Source organism: Bombina bombina, chromosome 5, assembly GCF_027579735.1.
Source record: "Bombina bombina isolate aBomBom1 chromosome 5, aBomBom1.pri, whole genome shotgun sequence".
NCBI classification, from domain to species: domain Eukaryota; kingdom Metazoa; phylum Chordata; class Amphibia; order Anura; family Bombinatoridae; genus Bombina; species Bombina bombina.
In genome coordinates this window covers 1,008,381,945-1,008,406,069 of record NC_069503.1, presented here as the reverse complement: position 1 = coordinate 1,008,406,069, position 24,125 = coordinate 1,008,381,945, and the positions used below count along the sequence as shown (strand labels likewise).

Sequence of the window (24,125 nt, the reverse complement as noted above, 5' to 3'; positions counted from 1 at the left end):
AGAATCTCATGGGTGTGTCTTGTGGATTTCAAGTCCATAAGCATGGAGTCCAGTATTTTACGTGTGATGCCTATCATTCTCTCCCATGAGCCACCCATGTGGGAAAAATAAGGAGGTTTGAAAATCCATGTTACAGCCCTTTTCAGCTAAAAGGTCTTAAATTGGCCTAGAGTTGAGATGAAACTCTCGACGGGCTCCAACAAAATTAGTTCCTCAGTCAGATCTTAATGTTTTTACTGGTCCCCTGATGGCAAGGAATCACCTTTAGAGCATTGATGAAACTTGAGGCATCCATATATTCTATTACTTCAATGTGTACTGCACGCACACTCATGCAAGTGAACAGCACTGCCCATCGTTTGCTATTTGCTTGGCCACCTCGAGTTCTGCGGGTTGTTACCATCCATGGTCCAAAGACATCCAAACCAACATGAGTGAAAGGTGGGTCAGTTCTTCACTTGTCAGCTGGCAAATCTGACATTTGCTGTTGTTGATGTTTACCCCTTAGTTTACGGCACTGAACACAGCTGTGCAGTGTAGCTGTAATCTGTCTTTTTGCTCCTATAATCCAAAGGCCTGCAGCTCTTATGGCACCTTCTGTGAAGTGTCTACCTTGGTGCTTAATCCCTTCATGGTAGTGCCATATGAGAAAAGTGGTGATATGATTGCGAGCAGGTATGAGAGGATTCTGTTCTTGACCTCCCAGCTTAGCCTTGTTTAATCGTCCTCCAACCCTTAACATGCCATCATAGTCAATGAATAGGTTCAGGTTAGCCATTGGACTGTTTTTGGAATGTCCCTCTTGTCACGGACACATTTACTTTCTGAGCCAAAGACATCCTGTTGTACACGGCGTATTATGAACAGTTCACTTTCAGCAATATCCTTTGCAGAAAGAAACTTTTGGCACGCGTGCCAACCTTGACAGTGAGCATCTGTGGGCTTTGTGTGAAAGCAGTGTGCAATATGGACTAACCTTGCAATGGTACATACAAGCCTTGGCCACTTGGAGAAACGTTCAAAGCGTTGACAGCCCAAGACAAGTCTTCAGTTCTGGTGACAAGGGTTTTTACTTCAGGACAAATCTCTGGATCGTTGTCAGGTTCTAGAAGACTGAAGACATCAGCTGTGGTTTCTTCTGGATGATCCAGCAGTAATTCAGGGCCTGTTAACCAAGAAGAATTTGCAAAGACACTTGCAGACACCGGCCTGGTGGCATGATCTGCAGGATTAATTTCATAAAGGCAATGAAATGGTAATTCATTTCAGGCCTGTTCTTTAGTGTTTGTTGAAGTAAGTTGAATTTGGATAATGCCTGTTCACGATTGTTTGGGAGTTTGACCCTTGCAGCACGAAAAGGCAATGGTGCAACCCAGTTGTTAGACTCGTCCTTGAAGAATTCTTTGTCCATTACTTTGATGAAATCTCTTGTCTTCAACTGATAAGGCTATTTTGTTGTCATCACTTGTAGTACAAAACAATTTGGTACCCAGATTATCATCACAAAGTATAGGAGTAACATCAGGTATTTGGATGATGTCAGGAGGCTTCTCCCTTACTTCATAATGGCAAGAGCACTGTTTGAAGTGGGATGCACATCCATTTCTTAATATGTAAGTTTTGAAGGAGTGGATCTGATGACGTACGCATTCTATTCAATCATACATCGCCTACTATCACCCAGCCTAGCTCAAGTATTTGTGCATAAGGTGCATCGTCAGGTCCATCGCACTGCTTGCATACTTTATGTACTCTGAGAATGTCTCTTCCTAGCAGGACCAAGATTTCCGCATTCATGTGCATTGCCGGAATCTCATCAACAAGGTGCCTTAAGTGCAGATGGTGATATGCAGCCTCTGGAGTAGGAATCTTTTTCCCTTTTGTCTGGTATCTGGTCATACTCGACTAATGTTGGTAGGGGTATGCCTTGGTTTCCTTTAATATGAGAGACCATAAACCCATCGTCCTTTCTGCCGAAGGCCTCTACATGACCAGAACAGGTTCTGAGAGTATACAGTGTTGCATGACCCTCTATGCCGAAGATCTCAAAGAATTTAGGCTTAACCAGGGATCTGTTGCTCTGTTCATCTATTATAGCATACATTCTAGCAACTTTCTGTTGATCCTGTGGGTAAATCTTGACTAGGCATACCTTGGCACAGCATTTGTGGTCTAAGCCTTCTCCACAGACTTCTGTGCATTCAGAGGAAACACTCGCTGTGACTGGAGCACAACTTTGTTGCTCCCCGCCATGAATTGAGACAGGGGTGGAGGCAGTTAGCTGCTATGGGTTGTCTGGAAGTGGAGTAGGATGCATAGCTGCAACGAGTCACTCTGATGTACAAGAGAGGATACGAGTGGTGAGATGTCTGTCCTTTTAACAGATATTGCTCTATTAAAGTCTCTTTGTTTAGCTGCTGTGTTATCATACCTTGATGATGTTGGTGAGGATGATGAAGCAGGCAAGTTGGGTTTGCTGAAGCTGGGATCGTTTCTCATCCAGGCTTGATCGCGATGAACCTTCAAAAACATGAGAATGGAGGAAGATACGTTATAGTCTCTTTTGTATCTTGAGCCTTGTTGCACCCATTTCTCTTGCAGGTTGCATGGAAGTTTTTAGACACCACTGGATTGACACCATGAGCAGTGTTCAGGAAGCTTAGTCCAGGAAAACGTGGGTCTGTCTTTGCCAACTCTAGCTCCATGAGGAGGTCACTTAGTTCTTGGAGCTTGCGATAGTCTTTGTTCCCTATTTTTGGGAAGTTTTGCAATCTCTTGAACAGAGCACTTTCTATGGCTTCAGAGCTACCATAGGCTTGCTCAAGTCTTACCCATGCAGCAACAAGGCCTGCGTCTGGGTGGTCAACATGTACTGTTCTCAGTCTTTTAACATGATCTGCAAGTAACTTGAGGAACCCCTTGGGGTGTGAAAGTTCTCTGGTGAAAAAGAGTGAAGTTTACCAGGATAAAATGATGTTGCAAGAGCGTTCAACTGTGGTGTAGTCTCTAAGGCTTCTGCTGGCTGTGGCTTGTCATTGGAAGTCACCTTGTCAGCGGGAGGTGATGCGGTTTGCTAAGTAGATGCACTTGTGTTGCAGATTTGAAGAGGCTCAGGCATTTGGTGCCGAGAGGTCTCTCTGTTGGGATTGAGAATGATGGTGTTAGTAGGAAATACAGGAGATGACTCTGTATCATTGCAAATATTATGCTTGAACACGTATTTATTAGTTCGTTCAACTGGGTCTTCTAGATCTGCTGGGATATGGCAGTCTGAATTAGTACTTTTTCCCCATTGCTTGTTCAAGGACTTTCAGCCTTGCTAGGGCCGCTGCTTCTTCCTTTTCCATTTGCAGAACATTTATTTGGGCTTCCATCTCTGCTTCCCTTCTGGTAAAGGAGCTTTGTGCTTTTTTTTTATTCCGCATCAGCACGGGGATCTATTAGCTTGCCTCTTAATGTTGAACTTCTGGAGCGAGAGGATCTAGAACGTGCAGTGACTTTAGTTGATGTGGATCTATGAGAGCTGGTCTCCTGCAGTTGAGCAATGCAGAACTCTGCCCTTTCTTTAGCGATTTGTACTAAGAGATCTCTATGTTGGTCCAGTGCATCATTCCTAGTCAGTTCTGCTGAAGAGTCCTCTATATTAAAGTCCTGTAAGAAGGCTTTGTATTTTGCAGACCGCCACTAGTAGCGTTCATACGCAGTAGATAGGTGATCTATAGAGTCTCTCAAATCGGCTGGTTGATCATTTTAAAGTGTGACAAACCAGACATGCATCACGAAATTCTGTCCCATAGGTCTGACAGATTGCTGGAGAACTCATCTCTAGTGGTTTCATAGTTTTCTCTGAGTTTCTGTGTCGGTTTTATTGTACGTTTGGGTCTTGCACTCTGTTCGGCAATATCTACAGGATCTGCTCCCTGTACGTCTGCGGGTTCAGAGGCATGATGTATCTGTGTTGGTTCAGCCATAAGATTTCTCAGAGCCATGTCTAGTTTTTTTTTAAGTTTGCAAAAAATGGTACTGTCTCTTTAAGAAGACGAACAGCAGCTTAGACAGGTGGGATAACACAGTTCAATGCAGAGAAACAGTTTTCAACATCTATGCCTGGACTTTATAAGAAGATACAATCCTTGTCAGATAGCTGAACTCACCAATACCTTGTCCATCCACAAAGTTGCTTTATTCTGAATATTGGGATACATCGGATGAATGGTTACAGTATTTAAGCGGTCAAAAGTTGATACTGTTCGTAACGTGCAATGTAGTTTAACACGTGTGCTTGTTACATGAGGCCTGTTAGCTGCAGCCATGACACAGGAAAAGCATCATCAAACTACAAGGGTGGAGCAATACACAAAAGGGAAATGCATAATAGGTCTGAGGGAAGGTACTACAGAAAACAGGAGCATCACCAATAAAGGTCACTAGATGGCAGCACAGAATAAACATAGAGAAGCTTTGAGAAAATGGCATAAAAAAACCCTATAATTTCTTAACTATATCAACATGAATATTAACAGAGGCTATGTCATATTCTATGCCCCATTGGGGCAGCACATTACTGGATATAAATTCAATCAGGGCCTAATTTGTCATTCTGTAATGTATGTAATTGAAAATGGGCTCCTTTTCTGACAGAGATAGATACCTGTCTGGCTAGTTAGTTGATACACCAGCAGAGGGTTTCATTATTAGGGCTGAGGATTAAAAGGTTTCAAATAACCAAGCCATATATCATACTTGAGTATTACATGGAATTGCAGGTTTGGAGGGACAGGGGGGATTACTGTAGGCAGTGGTGACTAAAGCACTTTCCAGAATAACAACACTGGACTTTGAAATAACGTAAAAATAGCCATTTAAAGGGATATGAAACCCCATTTTTTTTTCTTTTATTATTCAGATACAGCATGCAATTTTAAGCAACTTTCTAATTTACGCCTATTATCAATTTGTCTTTGTTCTCTTGGTATCATAATTTTTTTTAAAAAAAGCAGAAATGTACACTAAGGAGCTGGCACATTTTTGGTTCAGAACCCTGGGTAGAAATTGCTGGCTAAATGTAACCACCAATTAGCAAGCACTACCCAGGGTCCTAAACCAAAATGGGCTGGCTCCTAAGCGTACATTCATGCTTTTTCAAATAAAGATAACCAGAGAACGAAGTAAAATTCACAATAGGAGTAAATTAAAAAGTTGTTTAAAATTGCATGCTCTGTCTGAATCCTAAAATAATTTGGGTTTCATATACCTTTTAAGCCAACATATCGGTGTTTATTACTTCACTATTTTTATTTATGTACCAAATTGTATGTTTGCTTAAAGGGACATAAAACCCTAATTTTTTCATTCATGATTCAGATAAAGCATCCAGTTTAAAAAAAAAATCCAATGTACTTCTGTTATCAATTTTTGTTTATTTGTTATCCTTTGTTGAAAAGCAGGAAAGCAAGTTCAGGAGTGTGCATGTGTCTGCAGCACTATATATATGTAGCTTTTATATGCACAAACTATTTTAATTTGAACAAAAAAATACCTCATTTGACTCTTACATCTATAACATTGCTGGTCACAATTATTTAGTAATTTGAGAAACGGCCTAAAACAACCCCCACTTTACTTGGTTCATCCATCATTTATGCCCTCTCGCACTTAAGCCCTCCCCCTTACTCCTGCTCTCTGGTTTTAAAATAAAAATGTTAGGATACATGCAATGTATACACCATCCAATTAGAAGCGTTTAATTGTTTTTTGTTGCTAATTTTGTGTTTTTTTATTTTTTTCACAGGAAACCTCTAAAATTCCAAAAATAAAGATGATTCTCAATGTTTATTTGGCAGACAGTAAACAAGTTCAAGTCAATGTTCAAACATCAGACATAGCTGAGAGAGTAATGGAGGTAATTTTATTTCAATAGGTCCAAGACTTTCATTTTTGATACTAATAAAAGCTGCCATCATCAGGACTATGTTGGTGAAGAAAAATAAATGCTAAAGCCATAGACAAGTAGTTAGAAAAATGTAAATAATCTGATAGATTTGGCAGAATTTTTATTTATCTTTGCATCTCATTCTTTGTATCTTTGAGGGGTTTTTATTCCCACATTTCTATTTTACACCGCTTAATATTCATCTCACTTGGTAAGTATTGGCTCAGGAAGGGCAACATAATTAGAAATTATACAATCAATAGCAGAATTGTATAGATCTATCTGGGCTTATATCCTAGAGTCTACTTACCATAGTCCTGTCCCTAGTCATATATACTATGATAGACAGAATAGGAGTTTAGTATTCCTGGAGACCTTTGTATAGTCAAAGGGGACATGGTTCATGCTCCCTCCAGAGGTCTAACTTGGTAATTATTAGCTAGTATACAGGCCAAGATATTGACATTTCTGCTGTTTTAAAATATAATTTCTATTTGCTTTGACTTAGAACAATTAGCACTATATAGACACTAGCAATTTCTTTTAAAGTTTTCCAATTTTAATGTCATTACATAGATTCACTTAGTCCATCACCGACTCAGGTAAAATGTGTTAAAACAATCTCTGTGTAAAGTATATGAAAGAGAGATCTGTTTGTGCTTAAACAGTCCACACACAACTATTTGGATGAAAATTTCAGCACTTGTAATTCTCAAACCTCTACATTTACTGTAAAAAACAATGTAACTCCAGATCATACTGAAAATGAATATTGCTGTAATATTGCGTTATTAAAACTAAACCACATACAGTATGGTGAAAACTTTTAGCGGCTATACAAATGCAATATTAAAAAGCTGTCACTTTCTAAAAACATGTGCAAAGTTAACGCACTTTTGTAAAATGAAAAAGCTGCAGGTACTGTCTTCTATGGAAAATTAATATCCCGTACATTATATATTATCTTCTGCCTAAAATGAAAAGAACACGCCAAAAGTTACGTTTATTCACATAATGAAAGTACTTTTAAACATAAATATACTATTTTACAGTATAAAACATTCATATAACACTATATAAACATGTATAATATGCTCACAAACTCCCAGCTCCTTTTTTTTTTTTTTTTTTTTTTTAATTAACAATGATGCTATATAGCAAATTATATAAGCATTCCATGGGAGTAACCTGTATTATAAAGCGAGAACATTGCCGGGAGTTTCTAATATTGTAAACAATATCTGCCAGCTTAGGTGAACAATTTAACGTATACCTGTCTCGCCATCCTTTCAGTAGTGAGGTGAGCAATTGTAAGAAATCTACTGAATGTACAGTGAAACTTGGTTTGCATACACAGTAGGTTATTTGAACTTTTTAGTGCACACACAGTATATGTTGTATAAATATCCTTTAAAAAAATGGCTCCTACGCACTAAGATCCACATTAGCTGGCAAACTGTACAGAGTGTTGAACAGGTAGCAATCCCTATTGGTTCCTAAGGAAGACACATAGCCATTCATCTATACAGCGAGGGTCAGCCCACTTTTTGTTATAACATTTCACCTACCGAACAGACTGTGAGACTCAAATGAGCGTTTGTTGCAGATCAGACGATCCTCTGAACATGGGCCCTGAATGAGTATATATGCATTAATATTGGTTATTACAAAACTTAAAGGGACCTGAAACCTAATTTGTTTTTCTTTCATGATTCAGAAAGAGCATGTGATTTTAAACAACTTTTCTAATTTACTTTTTATCTAATTTGCTTCATTCTCTTGATATCCTTTGCTGAAAAACATATGTAGATAGACTCAAGTAGTTGCTGATTGGTGGCTGCACACCATGTGCATTATTTCTTCAACAAAGGATATCTAAAGAATGAAGCAATATATATAATAGAAGTAAATTGAAATGTTGTTTAAAATTGTGTTCTCTATCTGAATAATAAACATTTTGGGTTTAATGTCCCTTTAAGGTTAATAAATGTAATTATATTATGATAGGGAGTTTTGGCTGTAAGAGAGCACCTGACAAATTTAAAAAAACTAAAGCCAACCTCAAACCATTAAACAAAATTACTTTTCAATGCATAATGTTTATCTGTTTTTTTTTTTTCTTCTTTAAGGCTGCATTGTACAAGTTAGGTGTATCAAGGGAGCTAATGAAATATTTCAGCTTGTTTCTTGTTCATAAGGATAGCAATGGTGTTTATAAAGGTATGTACATTTTCTGACTTCTTGATACAGGTGAATAAAAAACTATTTATTTTTTCTGTCTCTTCATCTCACTCTTTTTTTCCCCTATCCATTCCATACTATGAGGCCAAGTAACTTTTTATAATGTCTTTTTTAAATCACTTCACATGCAGTGGTTCATTTGCTGCAAGTTGCAGACTTGCCAACTTTGATAAATATTCCAAAGTGTGCATTAACCCCTTAAGGACCAGCCACATACAGAGATTGCATCAATAGCTATTTCCAGTGACCAGCAAAAAGGAGGGAGGGTATAATAGCGTGGTCCAGCGCTGTTCTAAACAAGAAAACCCTTAACGACCAGCAACGGACAGGGTATATCCCAAGAAAAAATCCTAATATAATATACAAATTAGTTCCTCCCTCTTTTCATTTATATTTGAGTCTTGGTGGAAGATAATTTTTGTAGTTTTTCTAATTCATTGTTCTCATGTTTAAATTAAAAAAAAATAGATGATCCAATTATCCAGAATATCTAAATGTACATCTATTTTAATGGTAAACCTTTGTTTTTAACAATATTTTTGTTTTAAAACTGTATGAATTCTTACATTTAATACTTTAGAAATCTAATTAAAAATGCAAATTCATATTGTGAAAATTAAAATATATTGGAATTGTGATCTCCTTAGATATTATGTATATTAGAAAGAATATATTAATACTCTATGCAACATTCCCTGACGTGAGGTCATTTCTGTGCAGAGTGATTAAATTAAAAGCAATTATATGATGGTTTTTTCTTTGAGTATATAATGGCTGCTTACATTTATTCAGATTGGCAGATGTTTGTACCCTTCCATATATTCTTATATGCCATAGATTCATGCACAGCATACTTTTTGTTTTATTTCCTTTTTATTTCTATGGTTTGTATGTGTTTCTGTAACAAATTAGTCCTTTAAATTTTTTTTATATATATATATAATTTCACCATGAATTTATAGTTTAATACATATAAATATATTTAAAATTTTATACAATTTAAGATAGATTGCAATTCTCTATATCGAAGCTTAAAACAATTTGCAAAATCTTGTTTTTGAAAAGGCTGTTATTTCACACTTTAGCAGTGATAATTTTGACACCAACTTTTGATTTAGTTTTTGTAGTCTTCTGACTAAATTGCATTTTGATCATAAAGAATGTGCACTCTTAACCTTACATAAACCTTACATAAACCTTACCAACAAACAAGTGATTAAATAATCAGTCCTTTTGAGGAATTGTTCTGTGGATAACTCACATTAAATACTACAAATATACTTCAACAAAAGGACTTTGATTATTTTATCACTTTTTTTGGTTTGTATGGTATTTGTGTAAGGCTCAGATTGCACGTTCTTTCTTATATTTATTCACCTATTTTTTGTTTCAAGCACTCTATAGCGATACTTATTGTAAATTGCATTTTAAATTTGTTCTTCTTTTTTTTTTTTTTCTTAATGATGATCTACATTTGGATTTTTAATATTTCCATATTTTGTGTTGTCAATTTATATAGTGATATCTGCGGCAGTTCGATTTACTGAATAAAAGTGTTCCCTTTCTCCAACATTGGTGTGTCCGGTCCACGGCGTCATCCTTACTTGTGGGATATCTCTTCCCCAACAGGAAATGGCAAAGAGTCCCAGCAAAGCTGGCCATATAGTCCCTCCTAGGCTCCGCCCACCCCAGTCATTCTCTTTGCCGTTGCACAGGCAACATCTCCACGGAGATGGTTAAGAGTTTTTTGGTGTTTAAATGTAGTTTTTATTCTTCTATCAAGTGTTTGTTATTTTAAAATAGTGCTGGTATGTACTATTTACTCTGAAACAGAAAAGGATGAAGATTTCTGTTTGTGAGAGGAAGATGATTTTAGCAGACAGTAACTAAAATCGATTGCTGTTTCCACATAGGACTGTTGAGATGAAGTAACTTCAGTTGGGGGAAGCAGTTAGCAGACTTTTCTGCTTAAGGTATGACTAGCCATATTTCTAACAAGACGATGTAATGCTGGAAGGCTGTCATTTCCCCTCATGGGGACCGGTAAGCCATTTTCTTAGTCAAACAAACAGAATAAAGGGCTTATTATGGGCTAAAAAACTGGTAGACATTTTTATGAGCTAAATCGATTGCTTTATTTGGGCATTTTATTCATATTTATGCTGACAATTTGCTTTTATAAACTTGGGGAACGTTTATTAAACGGCAGGCACTGTGTTAGACACCTTTTCCAGTCAGGGGGCCTTCCTAGTTGTAGACTGAGCCTCATTTTCGCGCCATTACTGCGCAGTTGTTTTTTGAGAGCAGGGCATGCAGATGCATGTGTGAGGATCTAAAAATTGCTGGAAAAGCTTCTAGAAGGCGTCAATTGGTATCGTATTCCCCTCTGGGCTTGGTTGGGTCTCAGCAAAGACTATAGCTGGGACTGTATAGGGGTTAAATTTATAAACGGCTCTGGTTCCGTTATTTTAAGGGTTAAAGCTATGAAATTTGGTGTGCAATACTATTAATGCTTTAAGACACTGTGGTGAAATTTTGGTAATTTTTGAACAATTCCTTCATACTTTTTCACATATTTAGTAATAAAGTGTTTTCTGTTTAAAATTTAAAGAGACAGTAACGGTTTTGTTTTAAAACGTTTTTTGTGCTTTGTTGAGAAGTTTAAGCCTGTTTAACATGTCTGTACCTTCAGATAAGCTATGTTCTATATGTATGAAAGCCAATGTGTCTCCCCATTTAAATTTATGTGATAATTGTGCCATAGCGTCCAAACAAAGTAAGGACAGTACTGCCACAGATAATGAAATTGCCCAAGATGATTCCTCAGATGAGGGGAGTAAACATGATACTACATCATCTCCTACTGTGTCTACACCAGTTTTGCCCACACAGGAGGCCCCTAGTACATCTAGTGCGCCAATACTTATTACCATGCAACAATTAACGGCTGTAATGGATAACTCCATAGCAAATATTTTATCCAAAATGCCTACTTATCAGAGAAAGCGCGATTGCTCTGTTTTAAACACTGAAGAGCAGGAGGGCGCTGATGATAATTGTTCTGTCATACTCTCGCACCAATCTGAAGGGGCCATGAGGGAGGTTTTGTCAGATGGAGAAATTTCAGATTCAGGAAAAATTTCTCAACAAGCTGAACCTGATGTTGTGACATTTAAATTTAAATTAGAACATCTCCGCGCACTGCTTAAGGAGGTGTTATCTACTCTGGATGATTGTGACAACTTGGTCATTCCAGAGAAATTATGCAAGATGGACAAGTTCCTAGAGGTTCCGGTGCACCCCGACGCTTTTCCTATACCCAAGCGGGTGGCGGACATAGTAAATAAGGAGTGGGAAAAGCCCGGCATACCTTTTGTTCCCCCCCCCTATATTTAAGAAATTATTAGCCCAATCTGACGCTAATTTATCTCTCTCCTTTAGTCTGATTTTTAAACATATCTACCCAAGCCTTGCAAGAAAATACAGAACTTATCTCAGCTGTGCCCCTGCTTTGCAAAAAGTCTGATTTTTAAACATATCTACCCAAGCCTTGCAAGAAAATACAGAACTTATCTCAGCTGTGCCCCTGCTTTGCAAAAAGTCTGATTTTTAAACATATCTACCCAAGCCTTGCAAGAAAATACAGAACTTATCTCAGCTGTGCCCCTGCTTTGCAAAAAGTCTGATTTTTAAACATATCTACCCAAGCCTTGCAAGAAAATACAGAACTTATCTCAGCTGTGCCCCTGCTTTGCAAAAAGTCTGATTTTTAAACATATCTACCCAAGCCTTGCAAGAAAATACAGAACTTATCTCAGCTGTGCCCCTGCTTTGCAAAAAGTCTGATTTTTAAACATATCTACCCAAGCCTTGCAAGAAAATACAGAACTTATCTCAGCTGTGCCCCTGCTTTTCAAAAAGTCTGATTTTTAAACATATCTACCCAAGCCTTGCAAGAAAATACAGAACTTATCTCAGCTGTGCCCCTGCTTTGCAAAAAGTCTGATTTTTAAACATATCTACCCAAGCCTTGCAAGAAAATACAGAACTTATCTCAGCTGTGCCCCTGCTTTGCAAAAAGTCTGATTTTTAAACATATCTACCCAAGCCTTGCAAGAAAATACAGAACTTATCTCAGCTGTGCCCCTGCTTTGCAAAAAGTCTGATTTTTAAACATATCTACCCAAGCCTTGCAAGAAAATACAGAACTTATCTCAGCTGTGCCCCTGCTTTGCAAAAAGTCTGATTTTTAAACATATCTACCCAAGCCTTGCAAGAAAATACAGAACTTATCTCAGCTGTGCCCCTGCTTTGCAAAAAGTCTGATTTTTAAACATATCTACCCAAGCCTTGCAAGAAAATACAGAACTTATCTCAGCTGTGCCCCTGCTTTGCAAAAAGTCTGATTTTTAAACATATCTACCCAAGCCTTGCAAGAAAATACAGAACTTATCTCAGCTGTGCCCCTGCTTTGCAAAAAGTCTGATTTTTAAACATATCTACCCAAGCCTTGCAAGAAAATACAGAACTTATCTCAGCTGTGCCCCTGCTTTGCAAAAAGTCTGATTTTTAAACATATCTACCCAAGCCTTGCAAGAAAATACAGAACTTATCTCAGCTGTGCCCCTGCTTTGCAAAAAGTCTGATTTTTAAACATATCTACCCAAGCCTTGCAAGAAAATACAGAACTTATCTCAGCTGTGCCCCTGCTTTGCAAAAAGTCTGATTTTTAAACATATCTACCCAAGCCTTGCAAGAAAATACAGAACTTATCTCAGCTGTGCCCCTGCTTTGCAATAAGTCTGATTTTTAAACATATCTACCCAAGCCTTGCAAGAAAATACAGAACTTATCTCAGCTGTGCCCCTGCTTTGCAAAAAGTCTGATTTTTAAACATATCTACCCAAGCCTTGCAAGAAAATACAGAACTTATCTCAGCTGTGCCCCTGCTTTGCAAAAAGTCTGATTTTTAAACATATCTACCCAAGCCTTGCAAGAAAATACAGAACTTATCTCAGCTGTGCCCCTGCTTTTCAAAAAGTCTGATTTTTAAACATATCTACCCAAGCCTTGCAAGAAAATACAGAACTTATCTCAGCTGTGCCCCTGCTTTGCAAAAAGTCTGATTTTTAAACATATCTACCCAAGCCTTGCAAGAAAATACAGAACTTATCTCAGCTGTGCCCCTGCTTTGCAAAAAGTCTGATTTTTAAACATATCTACCCAAGCCTTGCAAGAAAATACAGAACTTATCTCAGCTGTGCCCCTGCTTTGCAAAAAGTCTGATTTTTAAACATATCTACCCAAGCCTTGCAAGAAAATACAGAACTTATCTCAGCTGTGCCCCTGCTTTGCAAAAAGTCTGATTTTTAAACATATCTACCCAAGCCTTGCAAGAAAATACAGAACTTATCTCAGCTGTGCCCCTGCTTTGCAAAAAGTCTGATTTTTAAACATATCTACCCAAGCCTTGCAAGAAAATACAGAACTTATCTCAGCTGTGCCCCTGCTTTGCAAAAAGTCTGATTTTTAAACATATCTACCCAAGCCTTGCAAGAAAATACAGAACTTATCTCAGCTGTGCCCCTGCTTTGCAAAAAGTCTGATTTTTAAACATATCTACCCAAGCCTTGCAAGAAAATACAGAACTTATCTCAGCTGTGCCCCTGCTTTGCAAAAAGTCTGATTTTTAAACATATCTACCCAAGCCTTGCAAGAAAATACAGAACTTATCTCAGCTGTGCCCCTGCTTTGCAAAAAGTCTGATTTTTAAACATATCTACCCAAGCCTTGCAAGAAAATACAGAACTTATCTCAGCTGTGCCCCTGCTTTGCAAAAAGTCTGATTTTTAAACATATCTACCCAAGCCTTGCAAGAAAATACAGAACTTATCTCAGCTGTGCCCCTGCTTTGCAAAAAGTCTGATTTTTAAACATATCTACCCAAGCCTTGCAAGAAAATACAGAACTTATCTCAGCTGTGCCCCTGCTTTGCAAAAAGTCTGATTTTTAAACATATCTACCCAAGCCTTGCAAGAAAATACAGAACTTATCTCAGCTGTGCCCCTGCTTTGCAAAAAGTCTGATTTTTAAACATATCTACCCAAGCCTTGCAAGAAAATACAGAACTTATCTCAGCTGTGCCCCTGCTTTGCAAAAAGTCTGATTTTTAAACATATCTACCCAAGCCTTGCAAGAAAATACAGAACTTATCTCAGCTGTGCCCCTGCTTTGCAAAAAGTCTGATTTTTAAACATATCTACCCAAGCCTTGCAAGAAAATACAGAACTTATCTCAGCTGTGCCCCTGCTTTGCAAAAAGTCTGATTTTTAAACATATCTACCCAAGCCTTGCAAGAAAATACAGAACTTATCTCAGCTGTGCCCCTGCTTTGCAAAAAGTCTGATTTTTAAACATATCTACCCAAGCCTTGCAAGAAAATACAGAACTTATCTCAGCTGTGCCCCTGCTTTGCAAAAAGTCTGATTTTTAAACATATCTACCCAAGCCTTGCAAGAAAATACAGAACTTATCTCAGCTGTGCCCCTGCTTTGCAAAAAGTCTGATTTTTAAACATATCTACCCAAGCCTTGCAAGAAAATACAGAACTTATCTCAGCTGTGCCCCTGCTTTGCAAAAAGTCTGATTTTTAAACATATCTACCCAAGCCTTGCAAGAAAATACAGAACTTATCTCAGCTGTGCCCCTGCTTTGCAAAAAGTCTGATTTTTAAACATATCTACCCAAGCCTTGCAAGAAAATACAGAACTTATCTCAGCTGTGCCCCTGCTTTGCAAAAAGTCTGATTTTTAAACATATCTACCCAAGCCTTGCAAGAAAATACAGAACTTATCTCAGCTGTGCCCCTGCTTTGCAAAAAGTCTGATTTTTAAACATATCTACCCAAGCCTTGCAAGAAAATACAGAACTTATCTCAGCTGTGCCCCTGCTTTGCAAAAAGGTAGATCCTGCAAGATAGTTATATCATTATATTTAACCTACCCTGTTATTTTCTGATGTGTGTATTGTTATATGTATTGGCTATTTATTGTTTTGTTTTTATGATTTAAAATGCATATTTTATTACCATTATGTCTGACCATTATGTTAAAAGTTAGTTTAATCAGCTAAGGCCATGTATCTTTTTTGGACTTTAATGGTTTTATTCCCCTACATGAATACCTCTGTGTTATCTCTGTAATTTTAACTTTCCCTGTGTTTTTGCTTTTATGACCCTTAGCTCAAATGTTCATAGATATTCCCTCCCCATTCCTCTAAATGTTTGCAGCCCAATCTGACGCTAATTTATCTCTCTCCTTTAGTCTGATTTTTAAACATATCTACCCAAGCCTTGCAAGAAAATACAGAACTTATCTCAGCTGTGCCCCTGCTTTGCAAAAAGGTAGATCCTGCAAGATAGTTTCCCTCCCACCCTGCCCCTCACCCCACCCACCCCAGGCTCATTTCTTCCTTTATAGATAGTCTCCCACACTTATTTCATTCTCCTTAAATGACAGCTGCAACCACTGATCAGCACATCCTTCCTTCTACTTAACCCTATAGAATAAATACCCTCTCTTCCTACATATAGCTATATATCACACATCAATAGTGTATATACTTTTCATTTTTATTTTTTATCTACACACCTCATACCACTAACATGAATCCAAATATATCCTTACTGTTATTCATGATAACCCTTTTCTCACTCCAATTTGGTTCACATAATAACCGCCATAAGCACACACCTCAAACTGGAAAACAAATTATCATACATCATGGCCTGCTCTGTTGCTGTAACTTATCTGCTGAGTGCTGGTGGAGGGTTATAAAAAATAACCCTCCTACCCCCACCTCACAATATTATAAAGTATCACATTCACTATATGGCCAATCAAAAATGATTTCCAAATTCCTATTCCTTATGTTACTTGCCCTTGCAAATGACGTAGAGTCTAACCCTGGTCCCCTAACAAATTCCATTCCTAGCCTTCCAGCTAAGAAAGGCCTCTCCTTTGTGCACTGTAATATCCGCAGCTTACTACCGAAAATTGATGCACTGCAAGCTTGGTGTTTACAATACAAACCCAAAATCATTGTGATCTCTGAATCGTGGCTAACCCGCAAAATACCTGACTCTGCCATTGCAATACATGGATATTCATGCCATAGAAATGATAGAGCAAAGAGAGGAGGTGGCATTGTAATTTATGTTGACAATTCCACAAAGTTCACCCCCTTACAAAAATCTAGCTCTCCTGCCACCTTTGATTTCCTTTCTGGCAAAATTGAGATCCCGTGCAGTAAATCAATCATTGTTGCAGGAATCTACCGCCCACCAAGCTCCCCTGTGCATTCCATTTCGGACATAGCACAGCTCCTTAGTGAATCCATAACTCAAAACCCAAAAAGTGAAATTTTGGTTTTTGGAGATTTTAACATCGATTGGCTGAATCCAAAAAATAACAGTTGTCGCTCGCTGTTTAAATCTTTGCATCTAACGCAATTAATCTCCTCCCCAACTCGCATAAACATCAAAAGCCATAATCATACCCTGCTCGACTGGATTCTCTCCACTTCTCCCAACCGAATCCAGGAGGCAGGTGTTCTCCCTAACAATTTCAGTGACCACTGCTTAGTGTACTGCGTGCGCAAAATAAAGGCAACTAAATCCTCTCCCAAGGTTACAATCACCAGGTCCTTCAAAAAATTTAATCTTCAATCATTTCTAAATGACATCAAGAACCTCCCCTGGCACAGATTAAACCTAATCCCAGATCTAGACTCTGCAGTTGAATTCTTTCAGTCTGAACTCCTACAAGTTTGGAATTTACATGCACCGCTGCGTAAGGTGAGAGTAAAAGGAGCACACTTGAATTGGATCACAGCTGACCTCATTCAAATGTACCAATTTCGGGATTCATTGTGGTCAAAGTTCAAGCATACTGGCTCTATGAATGATCACTGTGTATATAGAAAATGGCGAAATATATGTACTAAACAAACAAAATTGGCTAAGGCGCAATATTTCTGTGAAAATCTGAACAATAATATATGTAACCCTAGAAAGTTTTGGAAACTCATAAATAACTTACAAAATCCACCAATCCACTCCCAACCCTCTACTGTCAATGTGGATAACCAAAACCTGCAACTCCCCTTAGAAGTAGCAAATGCCTTTAACAATTATTTTGTAGGATGCTCCACCACCCTGATTGACAAACTAATAAATGGCACGCATCCTGAAGCTACAAATGTGGATCAGGCCCCACTAAAACAGCAAAGACCCAATATAGAAAAGTTCAATTTTAGACCTGTACCCTTCAATGTCATTAAGAAACACCTCGATAATCTAAAAATGAAAAACCAGTCAGGACCTGATCAAATCCCAGCAATGCTGTTGAAGCTCAGTGCGCCGGCAATTGCTAAGCCTGTTGCAACCCTAATTAACGAATCCTTGGTGTCTGGATACATACCCAAACTCTGGAAAACTGCAAGAGTAGTGCCTATTCATAAAAGTGGGGAGTTAACCTTGGTTTCTAACTATCGTCCTATATCACTGCTCCCTGTATTGTCAAAAATCCTAGAAAAATGCGTCCATACGCAATTATGCGAGTATTACCAACTTTCTAACTATCTGACCCCTGATCAATCAGGTTTCAGACCAAATCACTCCACTACAACTGCCCTCCTAAAAGTTTGCAACGACATCCAAACTGCCATGGAACAAGGAGACCTAACTGGAGCTATTTTCCTTGATTTTGCAAAGGCTTTTGACACAGTGGACCATGACCTACTACTTCTCAAACTAAAAAACTCTGGTATTGCTGATCACCCGTTAACCTGGTTTAAATCATATGTATCGGATCGATCACAATATGTCTCTGTCTCTAACATTGACTCCCTCCCTCTCCCAGTCACGTGTGGTGTTCCCCAAGGTTCCATTCTCGGCCCCCTACTATTCACATTATTTATAAATGATTTGCCTAATGTCTGCAAATCCTCAACTGTACACATGTACGCAGACGACACGGTAATCTATGCAAACAAATCTGATCTGCTGCAGCTTGAAACAGTGCTCCAAGACCAGTTCACAGAGGTAGAAAAGTGGATCTCGAAAAACAAACTCTTCCTAAACACTGACAAAACGGTCACAATGATCTTTGGAATGGGACCTAAAATACATAAATTACAAAATTCCCATCTTCGCATCAAAACAAAATCCAATTGCACGCTGACCGCAGTCCACTCTTTTAAATACTTAGGTATGTTGTTAGACCCCAATCTATCTTTTGGACTCCACATAGAAAAAATTGCCTCTAAACTTTATCCAAAACTAGGTGCCCTGTACAGAAACAAATCTTGCCTCAGCCCTACAGTAAAGGAAAAGATTGTACAGCAAATGCTGATGCCTATCTTGGATTATGGGGACATAGTATATGCACCTGCTCCGCAAACTCACCTTAATAAACTAAATACGTTATATAACTCGCTCTGCCGCTTTGTGCTACAATGTAACTACAGGACCCACCATTGTGACATGCTAAAAGAACTAAACTGGCTGTCGCTAGAATCCAGACGCACCCTCCATCTTTCCTGCCTTGTCTTTAAGAGCCTTTCTGGGAAGCTCCCACCCTACCTGAGCAGAATGCTCTCCCCTGCTATTCCCACCTCCTATAACCTCCGATCCAATAACAGCACATTATTTAGCTTGCCTCAATACAAAAAAAAAGCAGCTCGATCCTCCTTTTCCTACAGAGCGCCACAATTATGGAATGACCTCCCTCACACTTTAAAAACTTCCCCAAGCCTAAAATCCTTTAAGAGATCCCTCTATACATATCTCAAAACAGAATGCTCCTGTCATGGATAAATATTTCATACCTGCTCTATGTTAAATGTTTGCATATAATGTGTATTTTTATTATTGTTTTTGTATTTTATTGTACCCTATTGTATCAATGCAATGTTTTGTGATCCCAGGACATACTTGAAAACGAGAGAAATCTCAATGTATCCTTCCTGGTAAAATATTTTATAAATAAATAAATAAATAAATAAATTTCCTATGGTCGACCCCAGAAAGGACTTATGGCAGACAGTCCCTAAGGTCGAGGGGGCAGTTTCTACTCTAAACAAACGCACTACTATTCCTATCGAAGATAGTTGTGCTTTCAAAGATCCTATGGATAAAAAATTGGAAGGTTTGCTTAAAAAGATTTTTGTACAGCAAGGTTACCTTCTACAACCCATTTCGTGCATTGTTCCTGTCACTACAGCAGCGTGGTTCTGGTTCGAGGAACTAGAAAAGTCGCTCAGTAGAGAGACTCCATATGAGGAGGTTATGGACAGAGTTCACGCACTTAAATTGGCTAACTCTTTTATTTTAGATGCCGCTTTGCAATTAGCTAGATTAGCGGCGAAAAATTCAGGGTTTTCTATCGTGGCGCGCAGAGCGCTTTGGCTAAAGTCTTGGTCAGCGAATGTGTCATCCAAGACAAAATTGCTTAACATCTCTTTCAAAGGTAAAACTCTATTTGGACCAGAATTGAAAGAGATTATTTCAGACATCACTGGGGGAAAGGGCCACGCCCTTCCACAAGATAGGTCTTTCAAGGCTAAAAATAAGTCTAATTTTCGTTCCTTTTGCAATTTCAGGAACGGACCGGCCTCTAATTCTGCATCCTCTAAGCAAGAGGGTAATGCCTCACAACCCAAACCAACCTGGAAACCGATGCAAGGCTGGAACAAGGGTAAGCAGGCCAAGAAGCCTGCCGCTGCTAACAAAACAGCATGAAGGAGTAGCCCCCGATCCGGGACCGGATCTAGTGGGGGGCAGACTCTCTCTCTTTGCTCAGGCTTGGGCAAGAGATGTTCAGGATCCCTGGGCGCTAGAAATAGTTTCTCAAGGTTATCTCCTGGAATTCAAGGAACTACCCCCAAGGGGAAGGTTCCACATGTCTCACTTATCCTCAAACCAAATAAAGAGACAGGCGTTCTTACATTGTGTAGAAGACCTGTTAAAGATGGGAGTGATACACCCAGTTCCAATAAAGGAACAAGGAATGGTATTTTATTCCAATCTGTTCGTAGTTCCCAAAAAAGAGGGAACTTTCAGACCAATTTTGGATTTGAAGATCCTAAACAAATTTCTCAGGGTACCATCGTTCAAGATGGAAACCATTCGAACGATTCTACCCACTATCCAGGAAAGTCAATTTATGACTACCGTGGATCTAAAGGATGCGTACCTACATATTCCTATCCACAAAGAACATCATCAGTTCCTAAGGTTCGCTTTTCTGGACAAGCATTACCAGTTTGTGGCCCTCCCATTCGGGTTAGCCACTGCTCCAAGGATTTTCACAAAGGTGCTAGGGTCCCTTCTAGCGGTTCTAAGACCGAGGGGCATTGCAGTAGTACCTTACTTGGACGACATTCTAATACAAGCGTCGTCCCTGTCAAAAGCAAAGGCTCATACAGACATCGTTCTGGCCTTTCTCAGATCACTCGGATGGAAGGTGAACATAGAAAAAAGTTCTCTGTCTCCGTCGACAAGAGTTCCCTTCTTGGGAACAATAATAGATTCCTTAGAAATGAAGATTTTTCTGACAGAGGTCAGAAAATCAAAACTTCTAAGCTCTTGTCAAGCTCTTCATTCTGTTCCTCGTCCTTCCATAGCGCAGTGCATGGAAGTAGTAGGGTTGATGGTTGCAGCAATGGACATAGTTCCTTTTGAACGAATTCATCTAAGACCATTACAACTGTGCATGCTCAAACAGTGGAATGGGGATTATACAGACTTGTCTCCAATGATTCAAGTAGATCAGAAGACCAGAGATTCACTCCGTTGGTGGCTGACCCTGGACCATCTGTCCCAGGGAATGAGCTTCCGCAGACCAGAGTGGGTCATTGTCACGACCGACGCCAGTCTAGTGGGCTGGGGCGTGGTCTGGGAATCCCTGAAAGCTCAGGGTCTATGGTCTCGGGAAGAGTCTCTTCTCCCAATAAACATTCTGGAACTGAGAGCGATATTCAATGCTCTCAGGGCTTGGCCTCAACTAGCAAAGGCCAGATTCATAAGGTTCCAATCAGACAACATGACGACCGTTGCATATATCAATCATCAGGGGGGAACAAGGAGTTCCCTGGCGATGAAAGAAGTGACCAAAATAATTCAATGGGCGGAGGATCACTCCTGCCACCTGTCTGCGATCCACATCCCAGGTGTGGAAAACTGGGAGGCGGATTTTATGAGTCGTCAGACATTCCATCCGGGGGAGTGGGAACTCCACCCGGAGATCTTTGCCCAAATAACCCAATTATGGGGTTCCAGACATGGATCTGATGGCGTCTCGTCAGAACTTCAAGGTTCCTTGCTACGGGTCCAGATCCAGGGATCCCAAGGCGACTCTAGTAGATGCACTAGTAGCACCTTGGACCTTCAACCTAGCTTATGTATTTCCACCGTTTCCTCTCATTCCCAGGCTGGTAGCCAGGATCAATCAGGAGAGGGCCTCTGTGATCTTGATAGCTTCTGCGTGGCCACGCAGGACTTGGTATGCAGACCTGGTGAATATGTCATCGGTTCCACCATGGAAGCTACCTTTGAGACAGGACCTTCTTGTTCAGGGTCCATTCGAACATCCAAATCTGGTCTCCCTCCAGCTGACGGCTTGGAGATTGAACGCTTGATTCTATCAAAGCGTGGGTTTTCAGATTCTGTGATAGATACTCTGGTTCAGGCCAGAAAACCGGTAACTAGAAAGATTTACCATAAAATATGGAAAAGATATATCTGTTGGTGTGAATCCAAAGGATTCCCATGGAATAAGATAAAAATTCCTAAGATTCTCTCCTTTCTACAAGAAGGTTTGGAGAAAGGATTATCTGCAAGTTCTCTAAAGGGACAGATCTCTGCTTTATCTGTCTTACTACACAAAAGACTGGCAGCTGTGCCAGATGTTCAAGCATTTGTTCAGGCTCTGGTTAGGATCAAGCCCGTTTACAGACCTTTGACTCCTCCCTGGAGTCTAAATCTAGTTCTTTCAGTTCTTCAAGGGGTTCCGTTTGAACCTTTACATTCCATAGATATTAAGTTACTATCTTGGAAAGTTTTGTTTTTGGTTGCAATTTCTTCTGCTAGAAGAGTTTCAGAGTTATCTGCTCTGCAGTGTTCTCCGCTCTATCTGGTGTTCCATGCAGATAAGGTGGTTTTGCGTACTAAGCCTGGTTTTCTTCCTAAGGTTGTTTCTAACAAAAATATTAACCAGGAGATAGTTGTACCTTCTTTATGTCCGAATCCAGTTTCAAAGAAGGAACGTTTGTTACACAATTTGGACGTAGTCCATGCTCTAAAATTCTATTTAGAGGCTACAAAAGATTTCAGACAAACATCTTCCTTGTTTGTTGTTTATTCTGGTAAAAGGAGAGGTCAAAAAGCGACTTCTACCTCTCTTTCCTTTTGGCTTAAAAGCATCATCCGATTGGCTTATGAGACTGCCGGACGGCAGCCTCCTGAAAGAATCACAGCTCACTCCACTAGGGCTGTGGCTTCCACATGGGCCTTCAAGAACGAGGCTTCTGTTGACCAGATATGTAAGGCAGCGACTTGGTCTTCACTGCACACTTTTGCCAAATTTTACAAATTTGATACTTTTGCTTCTTCGGAGGCTATTTTTGGGAGAAAGGTTTTGCAAGCCGTGGTGCCTTCCGTTTAGGTAACCTGATTTGCTCCCTCCCTTCATCCGTGTCCTAAAGCTTTGGTATTGGTTCCCACAAGTAAGGATGACGCCGTGGACCGGACACACCAATGTTGGAGAAAACAGAATTTATGCTTACCTGATAAATTACTTTCTCCAACGGTGTGTCCGGTCCACGGCCCGCCCTGGTTTTTTAATCAGGTCTGATGAATTATTTTCTCTAACTACAGTCACCACGGTACCATATGGTTTCTCCTATATATATTTCCTCCTGTCCGTCGGTCGAATGACTGGGGTGGGCGGAGCCTAGGAGGGACTATATGGCCAGCTTTGCTGGGACTCTTTGCCATTTCCTGTTGGGGAAGAGATATCCCACAAGTAAGGATGACGCCGTGGACCGGACACACCGTTGGAGAAAGTAATTTATCAGGTAAGCATAAATTCTGTTTTTATATTGTAGATGTTATTGCAGTTCAAAAGTGTATAACTATATTTTGTCTTCAAAATACCCAAGTCTGCAGTGATTTTTGTAGATAGATTATGGGAATACGTTTTCTTCATAGTCTGTAAATATTTAAATTTCGTCTTTTTTTTTTTTTTTTGTAGTGATGAAGAAGATTGCAGGTTTTGAGCTACCGTTTATAACTATCTGGAGTTTAAGTGATGAACAATTTCAGATTGATATCAGAAAGTGGTAAGTTGTTAAATATACACATAAGATCTAGTAAGCTAATTGACACTTTTTCCTTAAAATTAAAAAAAGATACAATTTTAATCCAGAAAATGCAGGGACAGGCAAGATGTTTAAATGTAGAAGGAAGCTGGATTAAATATTATAAAAATATTATGGGCCAGATTACAAGTGGAGTGGTATTTAACGCTCCCGCTCGCACACTAACTCGGCTAGAAGTAAGCTTTTTGCAAGCGTCCGGCAGCACGTGTATTACGAGCTGAAAGTGAAAGGTTTTCTTGTGCGCTAACCCCGTGCACGCAAAAATCCTCATAGTTTTTTTTACTACTTTATTTCATGTAATTGGCAAGAGTCCATGAGCTAGTGACGTATGGGATATACAATCTTACCAGGAGGGGCAAAGTTTCCCAAACCTCAAAATGCCTATTAACCCCTTAACGACTGAGGACGTGCAGGGTACGTCCTCAGAAAAAAGGCAGTTAATGCCTGAGAACGTACCCTGCACGTCCTCAGTGTGGAAAGCAGCTGGAAGCGATCCTGCTCGCTTCCAGCTGCT

At 39.3% G+C, this 24,125-nt stretch overlaps 1 protein-coding gene across 1 annotated transcript in view; it reads left to right on the top strand.

Moving 5' to 3' along the window:
* The window catches only part of SNX31 (sorting nexin 31), a 216,012-nt gene that overhangs the window by 67,182 nt on the left and 124,705 nt on the right, over window positions 1-24,125 (top strand). The window contains exons 5-8 of the mRNA XM_053715250.1: window positions 5,792-5,902; window positions 8,062-8,152; window positions 20,715-20,726; window positions 23,485-23,572. Of these exons, the coding sequence (XP_053571225.1) occupies window positions 5,792-5,902; window positions 8,062-8,152; window positions 20,715-20,726; window positions 23,485-23,572 (302 nt within the window). The remainder of the gene's footprint in view (window positions 1-5,791; window positions 5,903-8,061; window positions 8,153-20,714; window positions 20,727-23,484; window positions 23,573-24,125) is intronic.